Here is a 25,584-nt window from a genome sequence, read left to right as displayed (position 1 = left end):
AGGCCTGGGAGCCGTATGCGGCCCCCATAGCCGGTTTGAGTGGCCCTCCCACCTGCCCAGCGGCTTTGCCGGGAGTCAAGTACAAGGGAATTCTCACTTGAGGTCGGTATTTCTCGCGAGATTCCTCTTAATCAACAGCAGCCGGAGACTGTCAGTCCTATTCAGCGGCCGCCGCTGGAGTGTGGGATGGCTGCAGCAGGACAATTTGTAAGAGAAATTTTTACATATGGCCCCCGAAGGATTTTTTTCCCTTTACAAACGGCCCTTGGCACAAAAAAGGTTCCCCACCCCTGCACTAGGGCATGGTGGGAGAATAAAATAGTGTGCCGAGTGTAGCGAGGCACCGTGCCCGACGCATTGCAAGCGCAGCAAGTGTAGTGCACTTTAAACTGTGTCCATGTTGACTGTGTTGACATTTAGGTCAAAAACCGGATGTCGACCTTTTGACTGTCGACCTAGACAATGTCGTACTAAAGACCTGTCGACCTAGAACCATGTCGACCTTATGGTGTCGGCCATAATGATGCAGACCAAATGATCCCAACCCGTCAACAGGAATGTTAAAGTCACCGAGGATGATAGAGGGGAGGTCATAGGCAAGAAAGTATGGTAGCCATGCAGCAAAGTTATCAAGGAAAGAGGAGCAGGGGCCACAGGGGTGGTAGATCACAGCCACAAGGAGGTGAATGGGGTAGAAGAGGCGGATAGTGTGTACCTCAAAAGGTGGAGAATGTGTTGGGGCGGGCTCAGGTGGGATGATGCGGAAGGTGCAGCTGCGGTAGAGGATGCCCACTCCTCCACCCTGGCGGCCATCAGGTCTGACCAAGTGGGCCAAGGAGAGGCCTCCATAGGAGAGGGCAGCAGGTGAGGTAGTGTCAGAGAAGGACAGCCATTCAGTGATGGCAAGAAGGTTAAAAAAGTGGGAGATGAAGAGGTCGTGGATATTTGGAAGCTTGTTGCAGATTGATCTAGCATCCCAGAGAGCACAGGAGAAAGGAAGGGACAGGTGAGATAGGAATTAGGTTGTGTGGGTTGTGGGTGCATGTTAGCGGTGTGGAAATTGAGAGGGGGCGAGCCCTGAGAGTGAGGACTGGTATGGGACAGGAACGAGGAGCCATATTTCAATACAGAAGTTGTTCAGAGGGGCAATATAGAATGGAATTGGTGTAGCCAACCCTAGTCCTCGAGAGCTACCAACAGTGCATGTTTTGCAGGTCTCCTCACAGAATCACAAGTTAGCTAGTTAGCTCCATATGTGTATCTTTTAAAATGTGTCAGTGATTAATGAGTGCAGCAGCTAGGCTGTCTGGAAAATGTGAACTGTTGGCAGCTCTCGAGTGCTAGGGTTGGCTACCACTGGTGTAGCCCAAGGGTAGTCAACTCCAGTCCTCGAGAGCTACCAACAGTTAACGTTTTCCATGTCTCCTCAGAGAATCACAAGTGAAGTATTTGGCACCACCTGTGGATCTTTTAAAATGTGTTGGTCAGTAATGAGTGCACCTGTGAGGTGAGCTGAAAAATGTGAACTGTTGGTAGCTCTTGAGGACTGGAGTTGGCTACCCCTGGTGTAGCCTAAAATGAGCAGTGAGAAGGTGATATAGTAGAAGGAAGGAGTGCCTACAGAAAATATTATCAGACAAGTGTATGGTGCCTTTAGAATGTTAGGGACTTATCCGATGAGGTTACCTGGAAAGGGAGGAGGTGTAAACCCATAATCCTGACCAAGATTGTGAAAAGCAAAATATTTAGTGCAAAACTTATTACAAAATGTATAACTAGTATTAGGGCAGATGTAGGAAGTGTCGTTATGGGGGAGAAGGGGTATCAGCAGATATAACATGGATACCGCTTCTCCCCCATGTATGAAGCAGCCGGTGAGTGCAAAATGACAGGGGTGGTATGCGCCCCTGTCCATATCGGCACTGCTATCTAAACGATAGCAGGCCAGGGGCCATGGCTTGAACGGGCATGTGAGTGGACGCTGGGTTTGAGAGCTCTGCTAAAATCCTGCCCCAGGGACCGTGGGCGCACCATCCTTACCTCTTTGCCCTCCGGAGTCTCTCCTGCACCTCCTGTGCCGCCCGCGGCTCTCAGACGGCCTGTGGAGGCTTCGGCGGCTGCCTGGGCCCGCTGCGCTCCGTGCTCCCTCTCCTCCGGACATGGGTGCCATCTTGGATCGGCTTCTCCCTGCTCTGCAGCTCCGGCCTGGTCCTGCCCTGCTGCTGCGCCGGGGGGATACTCTCCAGAGGCGCCGCCACCTTCCTCCTGCGGTGCTCTGCTCCCGACTCCTGGTGGTGAGTGGGGCTGTGAGGTTGTGGAGTGGCATGGATACACCCGCTGAGAGGCCACCATCCCTGCTGCAGCCTCACATATAGCTCTTCGAACGTGGGATGTCGGCGCCATCTTGCCTAGGAGTGGTGGCTGTTTCCCCTGCAATTCTCCGCTGATATTCTAGTTCATATATGAAAGAGTTTGGGTAGGACTTGGAATTAGTTAGTGTAGTTAGTTGGTGGGTAGGGGGAGAGGGGTAGATTATAATTATTATTTTTTTGGCATTATTTTTTTGGCATAATTTAGCTAACATAGGAATGTTCCATTGCTGATGTAGCTTTGACTCGGTTTTAGTTAAGGGCCACTAATTTACTTCCTTTCTCTAGTCCACAATAGATAGATAGTGGGGTAGGGGTAAGTTTAGTTTATGGGATCCAAGTACGCCTACATTGGGGGTGGGTTGTACAGGGTGGGGGGTTTTTGTGGTAAGTTTTTTTTTTTTTTTTATTGTTTGACACTTCAATGCCAATGTATTCTTTTGTTATTCCCCCTGATTTGGTACGTAGATATTCTCTCTACAATGTGCAATGGGTGACTTTGTGCATTATACTTAGATACATTTCTACCATATACTCCTGTTTCATTATACTAGATATTTGGGATTGGTTTGAAATCCCAACGCCGGAATCATGACCGCCGGAATTCCGACGAGAGGGGGGGGGGGGGGAAGGATCATCACACTTGCGGGCTTGCTGCACTCACCACGCCCGGTGCCTTGCTACGCTTGGCACACTAATTTATTCTCCCCCTATGCCACTCACTTGCTGTATACCATATGTACATTGATATGTCTGTTTGGGTATCGGGATCTGTTGAAAATTCAATAAAAAACGACTGTATACATTTTATATATATATATATATATATATATATATATATATATAATTGCAGGCCGATATGCAGGGTGAATGTATGAAAGTTCAGCAGCACTGACCCTGCTGCTATCTGCAGGGTGGGGAAGTCCTATCTCTACAGTAGGGACAGGGCTGTCCCTGCTGTTGGCTCTGGGCTGCGATGGAGATCTCGCGTGAGTAGCAAGACCGCGAGCATGCCGTCCAGCTGGCCGAGAGGCTGTCTGTCTGCCCTCATGTAAACTGATGTGCTGTCTCCAGGAGGGCGGGCATCGCCCGAGATGGGAGTTTGTGCTCCCCCGCTTTGGTAGAAAAAATGTTAATACATCTTTTTGATGTCCCTTCCCGCGCTGTGCGCTATAATACATCTGCCCCATCCTTTGAATAGTGCATCTGCCTCTTTTTCCCCTCTTAGTGTGTGGCACTATTAGTCTCAGCAAGGCAGCACCACTCATTACATAGGGTGTGCAGTATAGGGCCCCTCCCTAACTCCTGTGTGTATACTGCACCCCCTGCCAATTATATCAGCTGTATCTCTCCAGCCACCATATCACATTAAGAGCCTGATTCATATTTGTGATACCCCTTTCAGATCGCAATGCCGGCTCGGGCCTGGGATCTTGATCCCGGATCCGACGCTTCCACGTTAAATCCGGGTCAACTGTAATTTGACTGTCTATTGACTGTCGCTCTAGATACGGTTGACCCTTTCAACCACACCCGTTACAGCAGGTCATTGGTTTCCTGGTCCTGTGCCCACAACACATGCTGATCCCTGACAGAAGCGGGGTAGGTCTTCTCTAGGTGACCGCTTTTATATCTTCATACAGAAAAACCAGGACTGTCGCACCACAACAGCTACTGAGACAATAATGCAAGATACCAGAAACATTCCGGAACCTTTATTAGTTACATCACTAACAAATAACTGAAGAACACTCATTTATTAACTGAAGAACACTCATAACTTTAGAGTTACATAGAAATATTATGCTAATTGGTACAAATGACTATGAAGGATACATATTTGCCCTGTCAGGAATAGAACAGATAATGTTGGACATGACACACAACTACTGTAACACTGAATACACAACTTGCAGTGCCCACACAATTATACACCAATTCCCTGCACCAGACTCACTGTCTGTATATACATATACAGTAAACATCTGTATCCACTGCATCATTCTTTGCACTAATGTCCCACCAATCAGATTCCTCTCCCTGACTGCTCCAGGCTATCCACACATATATGTACAGAATCCCCTTCCCATACACCTAATATAGCATGAAGGGGCTCAGTGAAGGTGGCAGTGTAGGTGTGTAAGTGTCTGATCATGTCACACACAGAATAAAAGGACAGCTGTCCTGCCTCATAATCCACATACACCCTCACTCTATCATAGGGAATACTGCCAGGTAACTTGATCTCATCATCATCATGTATCACTGAATACTGATCTTCGATTTTCTCCAAGCACCAAGACACGTCATTAGATCCAATTCGTGACTCCTCCCCTTCCCTGTCTATACTGGGATAACACATCCCCACATACCACATGTCTGCATTACTGACATCCACATCCCAGTAATGTCGCCCTGAGGAGAATCCCCTGGTGCTTAGTACCTGAGGATAATCCTCAAATCTCTCTGGTGTCTCTGGCTGATCTTGCATTGAAGATGTGAATACAGTTTTCAGGTCACCTGATATAAGTATATAATCATACGCTGTGTTTACATCCAGTGATATGTCTGCTGGTGCCTGCACATAGAAACATACATTTATTCCTGTTATCATATCAGATAATGTTTGTAATTTCCCTGAGATAAGACCCACATCCAGATCTCCCACTTTATGGTCATGCTCATCATATCTTTCAGCCTCCTCTATATCCCCCTTCTCAATGCCCTCCTTCTCGTTGTTCTCCTCAGTGCCTCCCTCCACCACCTTCTCCTCCTCGCTCTCTTCACTATCCTGTTTTTGGTTAATAGTCATTGGATCAGTCATACAACATGGCTCCTCTGTATCAGACAAGTCACCTGTGTCTGGTTCCTGTAAGACAGTCATTGGATCAGACACGTTACCCAGCTCCTCAATCTGACACATCTTCCTGGCAATCTCATCCTTCTTCATTTCCAGCTGCTGAATCAGATCGGAGACTGAGAGTGAAACACTCTCTTCCTGCCTAGAGATCTCATTCAGCACTCTCTTCTCTAGGTCCACCAGTTGTCTCCTGATGTCTCTAAACAGAGCAGTGACTGTCTTTTTTGAACCAGCTGCTTTTTTTGGATATTCTCTCCTGCGTTTCTGCAGACTCTGGATACTCAGATCAGTCCCTTTTCTTTTTCTGGTCAGTTTCTGCAGAACATTTCTCAGTTTCTCCTTCTTCTTCTCAGAGGCCTCACCCAGCATCTCCACCACGTGTCCCCGATGCTCTCCGGCCAAACTGCAGGACACACAGATACAGACATTGTCCTCAGTGCAGAAATACTTCAAGATCTCTTTATGGAGGGAACATGTTCTCTTCTCCAAGGAAGTGGTGGGATCAACCAAGACATGTTCTGCTGACTTGTTGTGTGTCCTCCAATGTATATCACAGAGAGAAGCTTCACACTTCAGACAGACTTTAAGAACAGGTACTTGAGAGTGGACACAATAAGAGCAGAACATCTCAGTTCCTTCCTGTGGAATAGAGCGTACACGTTCTGCTATATTGCAGAGCTTTCTGTTTATATCTAGTGCAGGACGATCCAGATACTCTGCTCTGCATTCTGGACAGGTAAATACTTTAGTCCCTTCCTGTGTATCCAGCACACGATCAATACAGGCCCGGCAGAAGTTGTGTCCACATCTCAGGGTGACAGGATCTGTATAAATGTTCAGGCAGATGGAACAGTCCAGCTCCCGTCTCAGATCAACAGACGCCATCGCTGGTAGCAGAAGAGAGAAATGAAAATTAAAGTCTAAGGGTGGGATGTACTAAAGGGAAAATGCGGTAAAACTGGAGTTTTATTGCATTTTCCTATGTACTATTACCCGTCCGCCCCGTCTCCGCCGGGCAGGGTATCGCCACCTTTTGGTGGCGATACCCTATAGAAGCCTATGGGCTTCTGTCACCGCCCGCAGCCCGCCATCCGCGCGAGCCCCCCTCCCGTCCTCGATCGATCTCCTCCCCCGGCAGGTGTCACAGCCGGGAGGACATCCGACTGCAGGGGGAGGAGACGCCGGGGACACTGACAGCCACCGGGATGTGACGGAGACCCCCGCAAACCACATTACAGGTATCGCGGGGGTCTCAGTCACCACACTCCGATGCTAGCCACATATGTTAGTACATATGCGGTAGTATTGCAGCGGCTGGGCGGAGATGTATATTAATACATCCCGCCCCAAGACACTCAGAAATCAGAAGTCTCATAGGCGAAAGCCAATTGCCATTCCATTTTGCCTCACTGTTCACCCAAAAGTGCTCTCTACATTATGGGGTAGTGAACAACTTTGAGCGAGATCCTGCCACCATAAAGTGCAAGATTGGATTCCCCCCATATTCTCAAAACAGGAAGGGAGATGTACCAAGCACCAAGCATTGTAGAGAGATGAAGTGTAGAAGTTTCCCAAAATAACCAATCGGCTTAAGGCATTTCATACAGTGTACTAGAATTGACAGAAGCGGATTGGTGGATTTGGACAACATTTACACATTCCCTCTCTCCAAAGCTTAATATATCTCCACCTGGGTCCTTTCTTTACAAAAAACTTAATGTGTAATAGCCACTGCGGTGTATGGCGTAACATGTAATGGGCATCACGGTGTGTGGCATAACGTGTAATGGGCATTACTGTGTGTGATGTAACATGTAACTGGCATTATGGTGTGCACAAACAAGAATGATTTCACAAAAGGTTAAAAAAATAAAAAACACCACATGAGGTGGGTGAAGGGGCGGGGCAGTGTCCGGGAATCTCTCAACACAAAGGTGGTAACCCATAAAGGGACAACATATAGAAACATGTACTTTAGGGGGATTATGCAAAAGCTTCTTAACCAAATTACAGTAAAATCATTCTTCAATAATTATTATTTTTAATAATTAAACATGTATGGATTATATGGACCTATTTAGGAGTTTAAAAATATTGTGAAAATGACAGCTATCATCACATTTTCGTAAAGTTATAAACGGGTAGCTGGGCTCCGATTAGATCAACTGCTAACGGAATGGATTTCTGGAAGAAGCTAAATGAGTTTGAAAGGGGATCGATGTAGTATGGCTGATCGGAGGCATGTGTGTGAGATGTATTGTGGATGTTATGAAGGTCCCTTAATCCACTGGGGCTTTTGTGATTAATATGTGTAAGAGGAGCGGTCATTGCCGGAATGCACTTCGCCCTGGAAGACCTCGGCCAACCGCAACTGCAACCCATGGACCAGAGAGTGCTAACCAGGGGTTGCCACATGCATACAACTTCCAAATGGCCACTAATGTGTTGGTTTAGACAGGAACACTTTGTAGGGAGGCCATGTACTTGGATATTATGGGTGAGCAGCTGCTCTATTCGCAAAGAAGAATGCAGCGCAGCACTTAAGATGGTGTAAAGAGTGCAAACACTGGACAGTGGACCAATGGCAGCGAGTGTTATGGAGTGACAAATCACTTTGCAGATCAGGAGGAGATGTTTGACGATTACCAGAAGAGTGTACAGTTCCTACAGTATAGAATGGAGGTGGTGGGGTTACGATGTGGGGCATAGGTCTACTAGTTCCACTGCATGGTCACATTCAGTGCTATTTTTGTAAGAAAGTAGGTTCAGGAACTGTGGGTGGGGCAGAAGTGGGCAGAGCTACCAAGGCCGGGCATCAACTGTTGCATAAACTACTTTATTTTTTAAACATAATGCCCTTTAGCAGTGCCATATATACACATTATGCCACAAGTAATGCCATATATACACACACATGACACCTGTAGTGTCAGTTACACAATGCCCCAATACCCGCAGTAATGCCAGAAACGTAATCCCCCCAGCAGTGCCAGAAGAACAATGCCCCCCCCCCCAAGCCACTGGTGCAAGTCTAAAAAAAAAAAACCTCAGCGGTACTGTGTGCGACCAAAAAATGGGTGTAGCCACATGGGGTGCGGCCAATGAAAATGGGGGTGTTATACACATATGCCCCCAATAGTGCCAGATACACATATGCTCCCACGGTGCCATGTATGCCCCCACAGTGCCAGAAACACATATGCCCCCAATGTGTAAGAATTTCCCAGCAGCAGTGCAACTCACTGCTGCTGCTGTTGGGGAGTGGACCCCCTGCTGTCTGTCTCCTCCGCCGCATCACGCGTCTGTCCTTCCCCTCACTGTGTCCCTGTGACTGGACCGTCAGCCAATCAAAGTTTGCGGGCCGGCTCCTGCTTGGCTGACAGCCCGTGAGCTCTGATTGACTGATGGCCCAGTCACAAGGACACAGTGTGCTCTCCTCCCATTCCCTCAAAAGGGAATCGGCAGCCGTCACTTCGCCCGGCAGAGGAGACAGACAGCAGGGCAGGCTGCAGAGGTCCCAGAAGCCGTTACTGATGATGTCATTTTGAAAAGAGCTTCAGGAACGGTGTTCCGGGGCTTTCTGGCCCACAAATATCCCTGGTCACATTACCTCTAAGTAGTATAGAGATGTTCTCCATAACTCTGTGCTCCCTACATTGCGGTAGTTCTAAGACAATGCCACCTTTCATGTTTCCATGGTGACGCTGGACTCATAAACAGAAAATGCGATAACCCGCAAAGAACTGGCCAGCTCAGAATCCAGATTTTAACCCCACTGTGGGGGTCGATCCTATTTGGTGCGGATGATTCGCAAGTGCGAATCATCACGGCACTGGGCGTACTATACAGCGGGCTGAATTCCCTTAAAAGTGCTCGTACCTCCATCGGGTTATAAGCAATTGTAAGCGAATTCGGCCCAGCGAAGGGTGCGAGATCGGGCTATATCAGGTGCCGTTGCCGACATTTACACACATGAAAATGGCACCTGAATGGACCTAATAGGATCGACCCGTGAGTTTGAATTAAAGAGACAGGTGCGTTCTAGGCCGACTCAACCTTCTTCAATGTCAGTTAGTCGCTGTACTAAAAGACAAAACGGCAAAACCTACCACCGGCTGTTGTCCAGGAACTTGTAGGCCGTGTGCAAAGAAGGGAGTCTGCAGTGGTGGCTGCACCTGGAGGACCTGCAAAATACATTCATCTATTTACCGTCAATGTCCAATAATTTTGTCTACACAGTGGCCCTCATTCTGGTCTGTGCGATCCCCCGTGTGCTCGCACGGTTGAGCAATGTTGAGCATCTGCGCATGTGCAGACACTTGGTGCGAGCGGGCATGGTGAACTGCCAGTTGGCTGTCCTGTTCGCACCTAGCAGTGCGGGCGGGGTTCGGCAGTGAGGTTTCGTGCCCATGGGAATGCCCAGCGTTTTTGCCCAGGAATCTTTTGTTATTGGGAGCCGATTAGCTTAACAAGATAATTTTTGGGATTGTGGGAGGAAACTCCACACAAGCACAGGGAGAATATACAAACTCCACACAGTTATTGCCATGGTGTGGAGTTTGTATACCCATGGCCTCAGTGCTGAGAGGCAGTAATGCTGTACGTGTGTATATACAGAGATACGGGGACATAAGGTGCCCACACACGGTGCTATTTTACCTTGTGATGTGGCTCCCATGTACATCATATCGCAAGGTACAAAAAGTATGTGCAGCAGGTACTGTTATCATACCAACATGATCCATGCCAGGAGGGACACAATGCTCTGCTCCTGGGCTTCCCTCGGAATGTTTGATTGACATCACCAGGTGGATGCGGATCGTACTGTCGACAGCACTTAGGGCAACAGTCATTAGGTTGACATGTGTCTAGGTCGGAAAGAAAAAGCAAAATGGTGGAGCGCTTAAAAAAATCACACTTGGATCAACTGGGTATCACATAAATTCATAGAAAATATTTAATAAGCAATATTGTGCACAATAAAAAACACTAATAAAACAACAATATTAAAATTACTGCGGACCCTGGAATAGTGGAACTTCCACTTGTTCCTATAAATGCTCCTTATAATTAAATGGAAACATATTACCCCTTGGATGTATTCCGTTTGGTGGTATCGGAGTGTTCAATATTTACTGCTGAAGTCCCTTTATAATTTGCCTGGAGATGTGGAATATGAAGCAAAGTCCAGAGTCCAACAGTGGGTAAAAACTAGGTTTTTACCCACTGTTGGACTCTGGACTTTGCTTCATATTCCACTTGAACCAGCTCCTTACCACCCCATTGGACCCCCCCTTATTCCAATCCACCAATTGGACTCATACTTCCAGGGATACCATCATCTGCTCAAATTTTGGAGACCCACCTGGTAATCCTCAGGTTCACCTGCTCAACATCTCCAGGCAAACTACAAGGGACTTCAGCAGTAACATTGGACACCCTGTTACTATCCAAAACGGATTACAATTTAGGGGGATACCATCATCTGCTCAATTTTTGGAGACCCACCTGACATTCCAAAAGGCCTACTTGTCTTACATCTCCAGGCAAATTATAAAGGGACTTCAGCAGTAAATATTGAACACTCCGATACCACCAAACGGAATACATCCAAGGGGTAATATGTTTCCATTTAATTATAAGGAGCATTTATAGGAACAAGTGGAAGTTCCACTATTCCAGGGTCCGCAGTAATTTTAATATTGTTGTTTTATTAGTGTTTTTTATTGTGCACAATATTGCTTATTAAATATTTTCTATGAATTTATGTGATACCCAGTTGATCCAAGTGTGATTTTTTAAGCGCTCCACCATTTTGCTTTTTCTTTCCGATTATTATTGGGGGACTGACCTCCCCCTCAGGTGTGAGCAGCTAGCTAAGCACTACATCCATAGCGCCTTTTTGTTTTTCACTCACGTGAATAAACAATTTCATGTGTCTAGGTCGACATGGTTTCTTTTTTACTGATTTTTTTTTACCTGAATGTCGACATGGACACAGTTGGAAGTCAACCGCAGCTCACTACGCTAGCGATGCTTCGAGCACACTATTTTATTCTCCAACCACGCCCTAGTGCAGGGCTGGGCAACACCGGCCCTCCAGATGTTGATGAACTACACATCCCAGCATGCCTTGCATCAGTTTCAGCATGGCCACACAGCCAAACTAATGCAAAGCATCCTGGGATGTGTAGTTCACTAACATCTGGAGGGCTGGTGTTGCCCAGCCCTGCCCTAGTGGATGGTAGGGCATGAAAAACGGCCTGTCGGCACATGTCGGCTCAAAAACAGTACAAATAACCATGTTGACCTTCCGACCTAACGATGTGTCCATACCCCCCAACATTTCCTTCTCCAGTAGGGACACATTGCTCTGCTCCTGCACTTCCCTCCTAATGTATGATTGCCATCACCTGTGTTAAAGCACCTTTCTTATCAATTAACCTGTTCAACACAGATGGCGGTAATCCTACATTTAGATGGAAGTCCAGAAACAGAGCATTGTGTCCCTCCTGGAGAGGGTCATTTTGGGGGTATGCTTTTGAGATCTAGTCCAAAATGCACGTATGGGCAGCAATAGTGCTTAGTATTAGCAGTAAGGTCATGACTTTAAGTCCTTGGTCTATCGATGGCAAGTTTGTATGTTATTCCTGTGTTTGTGCCGGTTTCCATTGGGCACTACAGTTTCCTCAGGGTTGCCTCCCTGACCCTCTCCATGAGGTAAAAAATGCTCTGTTCCTGGTCTTCCCTGGTAATGCAGGATTGCCAGCACCTGTGGTGAAACACCTTTCTTATAAGTTACCTAGCTCCCCACAGGTGATGGTAATCCTACATTACCAGGGAAGTCCAGGAACAGAGCATTTTCTCCCTCATGGAGAGGGTCAGGTAGGCAACCCTGAGGTAACAGTACAGCACAGCAGCAGTGTGGAGGCTCCCACATTGCAGCGTACACATCACACCCACCCCCAGATTACTCCTGTCCCTGCTTTCTTTAACCTTTGGTGCAAGTGACCTCCATAAATAAAGACACCTACCTGTACTTTTGTTACATATTATTTATATGGCACCATCAGATTACAGGGAACCCCTCCCCCCTAATCACCGCTCTCATGTGACCCCTGTTCCCCAAGTCACCCCACTTATTTCTGTAAGCCAGCACCAGTCTCCCTGACCTCCATGAGCCAATTCTCCCACCTGCTTCTCCATTCCTGCTTCCACCATTAGTCTGACATTACACCAGTATGCTCTTACCTGGACAGCTGCTCAGTACTCTACTCTGCAGTGCTCTATCTGGCAGCACCAGTCAGTGTGCAGTGGTTGTATCTGATTTATCCAATCATCTCATGTGTTCCTGATCACTGGGAAGAGCTGACTCTCCCTGGGTCCTAGCTCCTGCTTTGTTCAGCCATGGCAGTGAATGCAGTTACAGCAGTTTCCTAAATTACAGTCCAGGTTTTAACGATATTGATGAATGAGTCCAGATGTTTAAATTAAATTGACCAAGGTACTAATTATGTCACCTGTGCTCATGCATGGATATCCTCAAAATCTGAATAATGGGCCTCATTCAGACCTGCTCCAAACACTCGCAGCCCAGCGAGCAGGTAGCCGCCCTCCCTGACAAACACACGCTCCCTGCACTTCCCCGCCACTGTGCACGGGTGTAAATGCATATGCAGCCGAGCACACAGGGGGGCAGTGACGTGCGGTGAGGTCATTGCCTGGGGAGGCACTGATCTCCCCGCACGGAACCCCCGACCCCCCACCCCCCACCCTCGCCCGCCCGCATACCATGCTATATGGTATATGCAGCGGCCGGGCACAGGCGGCAGGCAGGGCTGGCAACAGAACTATTGGGGCCCCATACACGGATATCTCTAGGGGCCCCCCACCCCCTCAAACGCTATCACCCCCCACCTCTATGCTGGAACATAAACTGGACGCACTGCGGCCTACATTCTATCACACTGACACACTCCCTCAGCCCACAGCCTACGATCTATGACACTGATGCCCTCCCTAACCCCTTGGCCTGCCCTCTATCACTTCGACGCACTATTTGACCCTGCGGCCTGCACTCTATCACACTAAGGTCATCCCTCACCCTACAGCCCACAAAATTGCCACTTATGCACAATGACCACAGTACTGGCTGCCTGTGCACAATTCCCAGAGTAATTCTGCTTGTGCATAATGTCCACAGTGATGTCCCTTACCCATAATGAGCCTGAACACGATAATTTAGATACCCACCTCCCAATGATATACACTTAACCACCCTCCCCTGAGACACAATTGCCCCCTCGCCATAGTAGACCGTTAAATCCCCTTCCACATATTTTGCAGTTCCCTTCCTCCCCCATGGTACAGTTACATGGTGCACAGAGATACTCACAGTTATGATAGTATGCACCTCCTCCGTTGTAGACTGTTCAGGGCTCCAGGGGAAACTTTGGCAGTCTGCTCGTGGTCTCATGGTGCAGTATACATTGGGTCCTCCAGCACCTGCTGCCTGTGCCTCTTCCAGCAGCCCAGTGGTCACTGCGATGGCTCTGTTTAAGTGGTGGCTCGTGGCTGGGAAGTACTGCTGCTCCCGCCGCGGACTTCACTCCCTCCCAGCTCCAGTGGCCGCCGTGCACCTCCCTCCCACCCAGCTCCAGCACCTGCCGTGCACCTCTGCCACCTCGCTTCATCTGCCCAGCCCGCACCGCGGACCTCCCCGGCTCCCCTCCTCACAGCCGCAATTGCGGAGGAATATAATGATACACCTCCCGCTGCCGACCTCCCCTACTCCCAGGTCAGCGGTGCCGCCGGCGGCATGGGCGACTTTGAGGTACTATAAATCTACGCCTGATGATCCCCGGGGCCCCTCTCACCTCTCCTCGGCGGTGACAGCGGCGACGGACTCCACGCTGTCACGCTGCTGCATCCTACGCTGCTGCATGTGTGTGATTGGACAGCGGATCCATCACTGGATCCGCTGACCCAATCACATCTGGGGGCGTGCATTCATACTGGTGCCCCTGTCATTGCGGCACCAGTATGAGTGCCGCTTCCCCATTCATTTTCAATGGGCTTTTACAGCCCATTGCTGCACGCTTCCCCCTGCCCACCCCTACCCGCCCCCCGCTGCCCGGTGTTTTAATGTTAACAGCGGGAGGCACCTCTCCCGCTGCCTCCCACCCTCACATGCAGCAGTGTAGGATGGTAGGAGGCAGGGGGAGAGGTAAAAATGATGAAAATAATAAAAGAAGATATATAAATATATCTTCTTTTTATTATTCACATCATTATGACAGGGGAGGCACTGCCTCCCCTGCCTCCCCTGACTGCACGTCCCTGCAGGGGGGACATCATTCACCATCAAATTATTTTCGCCTGTTCGTAGCACTGAGTGAGCCAGGACTGCAAAGGCCGTGGGAAGAAGGAGTCCACTGATGACATTAGCTGCCCTCCCTCTCGACGGCCAGGGTACACAAGCATTTTCTGGCCGTTCCAAATGCCCGCAGGGTGCGTGGGACGCGTTAAGAAACCAAAAGGCTTCTATGCGGTTATTGCGGCTAGAGCTGGCATAACTCCCCGTGGTGAAGACCTCGCTGGGGGGCTTTAATGCATCAAAATAACAGGGTTTTCACTGCATTTCCAGTTTAGTACATCCTACATCCAGTGTGTGGTACTATAAGTCTCAGCAAGGCAGCACCACTCATTACATAGGGAGTGCAGTATAGGGCCTCTCCCTATATCTCCTGTGTGTATCCTGCATCTCTCCAGCCACCATATAACAGTAAGGGCCTGATTCATTTTTGTGATACCCCTTTCACATGGCAATGCCAGGTCGGACCTGGGATCTTGATCTCTGGTCCAACCCAGAACCAACCCGGGTCCGATGCTTTCACATTAAAGCCAGGTCCGCCCATTATAAAATGGGCGACCCTGGTTGTAAACTTTGGTGCTCTCACACCACACCTCAGTCTGGGTCATCACTTCGTTAAACTGGTAATTACAAGGGTCTGAGGTGCGATGTGAAAGGGGTATACAGAAAGCAAAAACATAAAGTAACTCTGTGTCTGGAAGAAACCATGTTGCCCTGCAGGGGGAGCAAGTACATTTATATGTGTTCTGTGCAGGGTAAATACTGTCTGGTTTTGCATGCAGCACACAAATGTTAGACAGCTTTATCTCTCTGCACAACACAACTTCCCCACCTGCAGTGACTCATGGGTTTGCCCAGTTGCTAACAAACATGTATCAGGCCCATAAGCCCCATACACACTATTCAGATCTGATATACACATTTTTCTGAAAATGGACAAAACCATGTGCACTGCAGGTGGGGCAGATGTAACATGTGATGCAGCGGCGTAGCTTTGTTTGCCCCCCCCACCCGCCGTTAATGGGGGGGCGCCCCCCCTCCCCGCCCATGCCCCATGCTTACCTGTCCGCGCATCCCGGCTCCCCTCCTGGCTTCAATTAATTCTATGCAGACGGACCACGATAAAATGGCCGCCCCCATACCGCAGACAGTTTCAGAGAACAGTCTGCTATATGGGGCGGCCATTTTATCGTGGTCCGTCTCCATAGCATTGATTGAAGCCAGGAGGGGAGCCGGGACGCGCGGACAGGTAAGCCTGCGGGGGATGGGGGGCGGGGGGATTACTATAGCACCGCAGCCCCCCCGGCGCCCCCATATGCACAGCGCCCCCCCCCCCCCGCGACCGCGGGGGCTGCGGTGCTATAGTTACGCCACTGATGTGATGCAGGCACATGGCAGCAAGGATGGTAACGTCCCATTCCAATGCAGCCTATTTACTCCTATATACTCCAGTCTCACTTTATTTCAGTCTGTTACCAGGGGATACGGATGATAGGTCAACAGTCAATATTTCCACAGTAATTTGACTGTTGACCTAGATACTGTAGACCCTTTGAGCCACACCCATTACCAGCATGTCATTGGTTCCCCAGTCCTGTACCCACAACACATGCTGATCCCTGACAGAAGTGGGGTAGGTCTTCTCTAGGTGACCGCTTTACCATAGAGATGTTTTATGTCTTCATACAGAAAAACCAGGACTGTCGCACCACAACAGCTACTGAGACAATAATGCAAGACACCAGAAACATTCCGGAACATTTATTAGTTACATCACTAATAAATAACTGAAGAACACTCATTTATTAACTGAAGAATACTCATAAAAGTTACATAGAAATATTACGCTGATTGGTACAAATTACTTCATGAAAGATATATATTTGCCCTGTCAGGAATAGAACAACAGATAACGTTAGACCAGGGTTGCCGACCCTCCCGGAATTCCCGGGAGTCTCCCGAAAATCGGGTCCCCCGGAAGGGTGGGCAACCCTCCCGGAATCTGGGGGACTCCCCTGAGCCCCCCGAATCGCGTCATGTAAATGCCGCAATCCGCGGGTCTCAGAGGAGGGGGCGGAGCTAAAATGGCACAATCGCGTCATTTAGCCCCGCCCCCTCCATGGATATCAGTCATTTCTTCTCTTTCCCGTCATGGGGGCGGGGCTTAATGACGTCACCGTCAAGCCCCGCCCCCCGATCGGGTAAGGAAAGTCTCCTCTCCGGGCTTCTCCCGGAGAGGAGCATTAAAAAGTCGGCAACCCTGCGTTAGACATGACACACAGATGCTGAAACACTGAATACACAACTTGCAGTGCCCACACAATTACAGTATACACCAATTCCCTGCACCATCATTGTCTGTATAAATATACATAAAAACTTCTGTATCCACTACATCATTCTGTGCACTAATGTCCCACCAATCAGATTCCTCTCCCTGACTGCTCCAGACTATCCACACATATCTGTACAGAATCCCCTTCCCATACAGCATGCAGGGGCTCAGTGAAGGTGGCAGTGTAGGTGTGTAAGTGTCTGGTCATGTCACACACAGAATAAAAGGACAGCTGTCCTGCCTCATAATCCAGATACACCCTCACTCTATCATAGGGAATACTGCCAGGTAATGGAATCATCTCACTGTCATATACCACTGAATACTCATGATAAGTCCTATCCACGCACCAAGATGTGTTATTATATCCAATTAGTGACTCATCCCCTCTCCTGTCTATACTGGGATAACACACCCCCACACACCAGGTGTCTGCGTTACTGACATCCACATCCCAGTAATGTCGCCCTGAGGAGAATCCCCTGGTGCTTAACACCTGAGGCTCATCCTGGAATCTCTCTGGTGTCTCTGGCTTTTTCTGTTTTATTGAAGACCTGGATGCAGTTTTCATGTCACCTGATATAATTATATTTTTACCCGCTGTGTTTATATCCAGTGATATGTCTTCTGGTGTCTGCACATAGAAGCATACATTTATTCCTGTTATTACATCAGATAATGTTTGTAATTTCCCTGAGATAAGGCCTACATCCAGGTCTCCTACTTGGCCATGCTCAGCCTCCTCTATATCCCCCTTCTCAATGCCCTCCTTCTCGTTGTTCTCCTCTATGTCTCCCTCCACCACCATCTCCTCCTCTCTCTCTTCACTATCCTGTTTTTGGACAATAGTCATTGGATCAGTCATACAACATGGCTCCTCTGTATCATACAAGTCACCTGTGTCTGGTTCCTGTAAGACAGTCATTGGATCAGACATGTTACACAGCTCCTCAATCTGACACATCTTCCTGGCAATCTCATCCTTCTTCATTTCCAGCTGTTGAATCAGATTGGAGACTGAGAGTGAAACACTCTCTTCCTGCCCAGAGATCTCATTCAGCACTCTCTTCTCTAGGTCCTCCAGCTGTCTCCTGATGTCTCTAAACAGGGCAGTGATTGTCTCTGTTGAACCAGCTGCTTTTTTCTGAGCTTCACCCCTGCGTTTCTGCAGACTCTGGATACTTTTCTCAGTCTCGTCTCTATTTGTGGTCAGTTTCTGCAGAACATTTCTCAGTTTCTCCTTCTTCTTCTCAGAGGCCTCACCCAGCATCTCCACCACGTGTCCCCGATGCTCTCCGGCCAAACTGCAGGACACACAGATACAGACATTGTCCTCAGTGCAGAAATACTTCAAGATCTCTTTATGGAGGGAACATGTTCTTTTTTCCAAGGAAGTGGTGGGATCAACCAAGACATGTTCTGCTGACTTGTTGTGTGTCCTCCAATGTATATCACAGAGAGAAGCTTCACACTTCAGACAGGTTTTAAGAACAGGTACTTGAGAGTGGACACAATAAGTGCAGAATATCCCAGTTCCCTCCTCTGGAATAGAGCGTACACATTCTGCTATATTGCAGAGCTTTCTGTTTATCTCTAGTGCAGGACGATCCAGATACTCTGCTCTGCATTCTGGACAGGTAAATACTGTAGTCCCCTCCTGTGTATCCAGCAGACGATCAATACAGGCCCGGCAGAAGTTGTGTCCACATCTCAGGGTGACAGGATCTGTATAAATGTTCAGGCAGATGGAACAGTCCAGCTCCCGTCTCAGATCAGCAGACGCCATCGCTGGTAGCAGAAGAGAGAAATGAAAGTGAAAGTTTCTGACTCTCAGATATCAGTGGGCTGGACTCATATTCTCCACACAGGGTGGGGCTGAGCTTATATTTCAGCTAGGGATGGCCATCGTTGCAATTGCCATCGATGGATGCCATCGATGGCAATTCTGCAACTGGCCATCTATAGTGCTAAACTATGCAATGGCTGACCATCGATATTTTTACATATTGATGGTCAGCCATTGTGTTTGATTGCTTGCCCAGTGGGCCAATCAAAACACAGGGGCGGGGCTTCGGGGGGTGTCGGGGGCGAAGCTATGCTCTGTGTCCCGGCACTTTGAAAAAAAAAAGCAAAACATTGTTTTGCTGTTCCATCGATGGAGGGAAACCATCTGGTTCTCCCCCATCGATGGCAAAAGTATTCGACATCGGGTTTTGATTTTGAATCATCGATGCTCAATGGCCATCCCTAATTTCAGCTAATACTCATAGGTACAAGACAGTATTATGGACACAGCTAATCCATAAAGGAACAACATGCCAAAATATATTTGTTTGTTGGGAGGCTTGCCACCTAGCATCAGCACTGTAAGTTAGGTGCAAGCCTCCCAACAGAAAGTAGGGGCAAACACAGGATTTTTGTGAGGGGGTTACCTCCCACAATCCAAAAATATACTGGTAGGCCATTTGGTTCCCAACAAGCACTGCAGAATATGTGTGCACTATATAAAACACTGGTAATAAATAAATAATACTCCGAAAACAACTGAGATGACAGCCAGTGTGGTGCCGTCACAAGAATTCTGTATAGTAGATGTAACTTGGCGACTCTCACATGCTCCAAATGATGGGGTGTTCCTGGTATGCAGTGGTTAGTGCCTACCAAACGTTGTCCATGAAAGGACAACTGATGATAGTTGACCCAGCGTCCGGGTAGCCCCACAGGAGAGCTACTACAACACAAATACTTCATGGTAATACACAAGTTAATGCTAATCTCACAGATCTTTCAACACCTATTGATGAAGAGGGAAGGTCCATCATTAGGTCAAGATTTGTTGAAACTTCTACAAGCATGGTCAAAAGAGAGACATCCTACTACGAGGTATATTCAAGATGGTACTTGGTGGCGTTGCATTGCCATGGAAATTATGGGGGTGCCGGGGGGCGGGCAGCTGATGTCAGCAGATGCAGACGGCATTTAAATGTCTTGCAAAGCTGAGAAATGTGCAGCTTTGCAAGTCAACCAGAATAAGGTCCCATATTCCCAACATCTCCAGCTACTGTTGAAGTAATTGTGATGGGGAAGGTTCATTCCTACACACTCTATGGCCTTGTCCAACTATAAAAGTGTTTTGGAGCTAGGTCAGTGCAATGTTGTCTAGTATACTAGGTAGGCCTGCCTCTGTCCAGTGATACTTCTGTGGCGATACTTTGTGCCCCGGTTACTGTATATCTGTTAGTCAGTTTATAGTCCATGTATACAATGCAGACCAATCTTTGATTGACAAAAATTGGAAATGTTTGGTGGCTCCTTCACTGAATGTCCTGCATGCTCGTATCGTGTGTGGCCTCCATGGATTACATGATTACATCTCCTGACTGCAAAATAACGCCGTGAACACTTCTCACAACATATGGTTCTCAATCCCCCACCCCTCCCCCCGGCCTGTTAGTATTTCCTTATTTTTTTACTTTTTATTTTTATTATTTTTCAATATATGAGACCAGGTGGCCCTGTGGTTTTTGTGTCACCAAGGGACCTTTAGCTGGGTTTTTGTCTGTTTGTCTCTAAAAAAAGTTTTTATTACTTATGTTCTCTGTACCAGGCGTCTATTGTTTTTGTAAATGCTGTATCTTTGTAGCACTGTGGGCCTGATTCAGTACCGCTTAGCAAGCAGCTTAACCCAACCCGTCGCACGTCCGAATGCCCAAACTGACCCCCCCCGCCACTGAATCTCCGCGGTAACATGCCTGGGGATGTATGCGACCACATCCCCTCTCCTGCAGCCAAAGGCGAGAGAAATCATTCGATGGTCACCGATCATCGAATGATTTCTCTCTCCATCAGAAATAAGTCAGTCTAAACTGACTTTTATTTCCGACGGAGTCCGATGAAGAGGGGTCGGGCGCTGACATAATGTGATGTCAACCACCTGCCCCCAGCAGGCAATGGTCCGGCTGCATCCCCAGGGGAACAACTAGCATTTTCATGGGGACACCTGTTTTTTAATTTCCAAAAATGTATTAATAATAATAAATTAAAAAAATGAATGCCTTTTTTTTTAAATGTAATGCAATAATATAACAATAATAATAACAATAATAATAATAAATAAATACAACTGCACGTGACACATGACCCTCTGTCGCAGGTGGCAGAACAGCTCATTAATCCCTTTGGAGAAGACGATGATGACTTTGAAACCAACAGACTGATTGATAGGAATCTGCAAGTAAGAACATTAATGAATCGCAAAAATGTGACAGGAAATCAGGAGGGGTAAATTTACTAAGGTGAGAGTTTTTAGAAGTGAGATGTTGCCCCTAGCAACCAATCAGATTCTAGATATTATCCAAAAGGCGCTGGATACATGGTAAGTATCTGATTGGTTGCAATATCTCTCACTTCTATAATCTGTGGGTGGGGGGGGACTATTCATGAAGCCGTAAGTAACCACAAGTAACTGAACACAGGGCTTTTTACTAATTTGTTCTATTCAGGAAGTGGGTTACCATGGAGACGGTACTGACTTCTCCAGCGCCGGCCCACTCCATATTCCATACTGCTGCAGCTGGCAGGATGGGGAGGTAGTCACCTGAGGCGGGTGGGTATAAATGTACAAACTGCACCATGTCAGCCCCATCTCCTGCCCCTGGACCCATGGATAGTTGTATTTCCAATTATGGGGGTGAGGCAGTGGTCAAAGTGGGCCAGTATACAACGGTATGGTATACCGGCACTTCTCCACTGTGAGTCTTTTTTTTTAAAGTAATAGGAGTGTGCAGACTAGTGTCTGCACACTGCTATTACTATATGTAGCGTTGTGGGGGGTGTGGCCAAGACCGGCATGCAGTAGGAGCCATCATCGCACCTTCCGTCTGCCTGTCAGGCTTCGCTCCCGTCCTCCCAAAGGCCCGGACCACACAGCGCACCGGATCTGGCTCTCCTGACCCCGCTGCAGCATCTAAACAAGACACAACACCCACTGCTGCTCTCCCAGGAAAGTGCTGTCCACAACAAGCTCAGTGAGCCGCCATTTTGGGCCTTCCACCGGACCCTATTACTTAGGTACCTGTGTAATACTAGGGGAGGTCCTGATGCCACCAGTCTCCCAGGGACAGTATATATAAGTCTGATACCCGCATGACCACAGCAGTGGCTGTATGCTGCATGATGTATGCTCTCCCTGGCGCTGTCCCTCCTTTTCTCATTCTCCTTGTCGCTGTCCCTCCTCTCTCGCTCTCCATCGCTGTCCCTCTTTGACTCTCTCCCCATCGCTGTCTCCCTCTCTCCCCATCATTGTCCGTCATTCTCTCTCCCCATCGCTGTCACCTCACTCCATCGCTGTCCCTCCTATCTCTTCCCATCCCTATCCCTCCTTCTTTCTCTTCCTGATGCTGTCTCTCCTTCTTTAGCTCCCCGACATTGTCCCTGGGTGGGGCCCTTTAAGTATTTTGCTATGGAGCCCATGTTCTAGTTACGCCCCTGGTGGTAGCTTCAGCTGTGTTTTAGCAGCCGTAAGCACCATAGAAGTGGCAGCTCGGCACAGCGGCCTGTGATGGCCACATTCTCATGGCTCTGCCCCTTATGCCTTATACACTAAAGGACAAGCCCCTTTTAAAGTGACCACGCCCCTTTATATGTGACCACGCCCCTTTTAAAATAGCCACGCCCCTTGCCCCAAGCGCGCACGCACCTTCGGCGCACGCATAATTACATCCTTATTTTTTGCATACCCCCACTTCTAAATGTCCACTTCAAGCACTGGGGTGGGGCCTAATGATGTGACCTGTGTCCAGAGAGTGGGGGCAGTAGGACTGTCCATATTACATGTGTTCCTGGAATGAGTGGACACTGGGACTGTCTGTATTACAAGTAATGATAATGAGTGGACATCTAGATAGTCTGTAACACATGTGTCATTAGAGAGGGGATGCTGAGACCAGGAACGATAACGTATAGTCACACTGGGCAGCTGCCAACGGCCCCCCAATTTTAGGGGCCTTACTTGAGCAGGGGTGAGCTTGTGTATCCAGAACCTCTTTTGGGAGGGTGGTAGAGAATGCTGTCAGTCCAACCATTGTTGGTGTGTATTGCACATACTCAGAACCTCTCACTCTACTGCTAGACAGTAAATGGCTATCAGCATGCTGATTGGTGTATGGCTAGCACTATCTACCAATCAGAGTGCAGCATTCTCTACCTGCCTCTCATCCTGCTGCCAGCATGCTGATTGGTGGATGGCTGGACCTATCACGGTGCTGATAGCCAGTCACTGTTCGGAAGCATTAGGAGAGAAGGTGCAGGACTGCAGGAGGGGTAATTTATGATGTTTTATGTATTTCCATGAATACGTTTGTAGACCCCAGTACATATCTTTGCCCAAGGTCTACAATACTGTTGAGACGGCCCTGATTGAGACTGTCTGTATTACATGAATCCTGAAAGTGAGGGGACATGGTTACTGTAACAGGAGGTTAGTGTACTATTGGAATACAATAGATACATCATTAATTTTTTGGGAAAGAAATCCACACAAACACAGGGAGAACATACAAACTCCACACAATTAGGGCCTTGTGGGAATCAAACCCAAGACCTCAAGAATGTGTAATAAAGTAATAATAACCATTACACCATCCATGCTGCAATGATCTAAACCAGATGTTCTCAGCATTGATTTGTATAAGGTCTTATGTGAATGCAGCAGCACACATTTATGGAGTGCAGTACGCAAACCATTATTAACCCCAAGGTGTGCTAAAAAATACCGACAGCAAATTAATTGGACTAAAAGGGTAAACATACTAGTTTAATCCATGCTTCCCTCAGAACATCCAGAAAACCTGTACTGTTCAGAGGGCAGGTTTCATCCTCTGCTCTCTTCCAATAGGTCTCTCTCTTATCTGTGGATGACATGTACCAAAACCTGCCACCAATGGTAAAAGACAAGTACTGGGACGAGCAGAGTGCGCTACCTCCCTATACCGTGGCAACAGCATCCGAAACCCTGAAACCATCCTTCATGGGCTCCACCTTCGACATGCGGTATGGACTCACTCTGTATCTGTGTATTAGGTAGAATGGAGAAGGCAATGGCCCTTATTCTGGTTAACTCGCAAAGACAAATTCCTTTTCAAATGGACAAAACCATGTGCACTGCAGGTGGGGCAGATGTAACATGTGTAGAGTTAGATTTGGGTGAGTTATTTTGTTTCTGTGCAGGGAAAATACTGACTGCTTTATTATTACACTGCAATATAGATCTCACTTTGAAGTAAAACCCCACCCAAATCTAATTCCAAATGTAAAGCGCAACGGAATATGCTGCGCTATATAATAAACTGTAAATAAATAATTATCTCTGCACAAGTTACATCTGCCCCTCCTGCAGTGCATATGGGTTTGTCCATTTGAGTAGGAATTTGCCGTTGCGAGTGAACCAGAATAAGGGCCAATTAGTAAAAGGCAATGAGTACTGGTTAATGATCCACATAATAATATGAAGTCTGAATACAGATTGGATATAATGATGAACATGAAGAATAGGGTTATGTTATAAATTAGAGTTTGCTGCATCTTTCAAAACCTTTTGGGCATTCATTTTTTTTTTTTTAACATCAATATTTTTATTGAATACAATTTTTAGGGGGGGATACAGAAAAAAGAAATAGGGTAACAGGGATAGTGGGTACAAGTGGGGGGGGGTTAACATCTGCAATCATACAATACAATCAAATTAGCAAAGAAAGTATGCTAGGCATAGAATACAAAGCAGGCAGGACATAGGATCGGTAACAACTAGAGGCATATACGTGCCGGGTGTAATAGCCGTAGGCAATGGACGTCATACATTTTCCATGACTGGTGGGCGGAAGGTTAGGCTGGTAAAAATGTGGCAATAGCAGGTTATGCATTGCTTGGAGGTATCAAAACTCACTCATTAAGGCTAAATTGGCGGGGATCGCAGAGGGACGGCTTAGGGAAATATCGTGAACCCTCTCCGTCAGTAATATAGTCTTGCCAATAGGACCAGCGCACTAGTGGGGAGGTAGATGAGTAGGAATATGGGATGCATTCTGTTTCCATAGTATAGCTGAAGTGGACTTTTTGGATGACCTTCTCAAGCCGGGGGGGTGTAGGCTGTTTCCAGCATTGAGCCAGGGCTGAGCGGGCAGCGATTAGAATGTGCCCTAAAACATAACGTTTATGAGTGGGAATCGAGTCAGGAAATATATTTAGTAGCGCCACCGAGGGGGAGGGGAGCAGTGTGATATCTAGAACTTGTTCAATTAAGCCAAATACATCCTTCCAATAGCCAGTGATGGAGGGACAAGACCAGAATATATGGTAGATGTGGCCTATTTCTCCACACTGCCTCCAGCAATACTTGGAGCAAGAGGGCCAAAAGGAGTTTAATCTGTCTGGAGTTAAATATAGCCTATGGATCAACTTTATGTGCATCTCGGCATGGTTCAAGCAGCGAGACATGGAGTGGGAGGATAGAAAGACTTTACTCCACTGGGCATCTGAAAGTGTTAAACCTAAGTCAGTTTCCCATTTTTTCTGTGCGTTTGATTTAGGAATTTCAGATAGGTCTAGTTGCATTTTGTACCAGAACGTGATTTCTCCTCTAGACTGTGAT

The 25,584-nt window shown here is 47.7% G+C and overlaps 2 protein-coding genes across 2 annotated transcripts; both read right to left on the bottom strand.

Annotated features, from left to right (window-relative positions):
• Positions 1–4,057: 4,057 nt before the first annotated feature.
• On the bottom strand, positions 4,058–6,114 carry LOC146027150 (E3 ubiquitin-protein ligase TRIM39-like). Its single transcript, XM_083158110.1, has one exon. The coding sequence runs from the start codon at positions 6,112–6,114 to the stop codon at positions 4,396–4,398; it is 1,719 nt and encodes a 572-aa protein (XP_083014236.1). The 3' UTR covers positions 4,058–4,395.
• Positions 6,115–16,728: 10,614 nt separating this feature from the next.
• Positions 16,729–18,723, bottom strand: LOC146027149 (E3 ubiquitin-protein ligase TRIM39-like). The gene is made up of 2 exons (XM_083158109.1): positions 17,835–18,723; positions 16,729–17,729 (listed from the first exon to the last, which is right to left on the bottom strand). The coding sequence occupies exons 1-2, from the start codon at positions 18,721–18,723 to the stop codon at positions 17,026–17,028; spliced, it is 1,593 nt and encodes a 530-aa protein (XP_083014235.1). The 3' UTR covers positions 16,729–17,025.
• Positions 18,724–25,584: the final 6,861 nt, after the last annotated feature.

Source organism: Crinia signifera, chromosome 8 (assembly GCF_055691185.1).
Source record: "Crinia signifera chromosome 8, ASM5569118v1, whole genome shotgun sequence".
NCBI lineage: Eukaryota > Metazoa > Chordata > Amphibia > Anura > Myobatrachidae > Crinia > Crinia signifera.
The sequence above is the reverse complement of the archived record's forward strand: the minus strand, read 5'-3'. Positions and strand labels throughout refer to the sequence as shown.

What these genes read in the sequence shown, in the direction of transcription:
- LOC146027150 (XM_083158110.1), bottom strand. Translation starts at nt 6,114, where the DNA reads ATGGCGTCTGTTGATCTGAGACGGGAGCTGGACTGTTCCATCTGCCTG.
- LOC146027149 (XM_083158109.1), bottom strand. Translation starts at nt 18,723, where the DNA reads ATGGCGTCTGCTGATCTGAGACGGGAGCTGGACTGTTCCATCTGCCTG. An exon ending in CTTACAGGAACCAGACACAG is followed by an intron (nt 17,730 to 17,834) that starts GTGACTTGTATG and finishes TGGTGGAGGGAG; the next exon opens with ACATAGAGGAGAACAACGAG.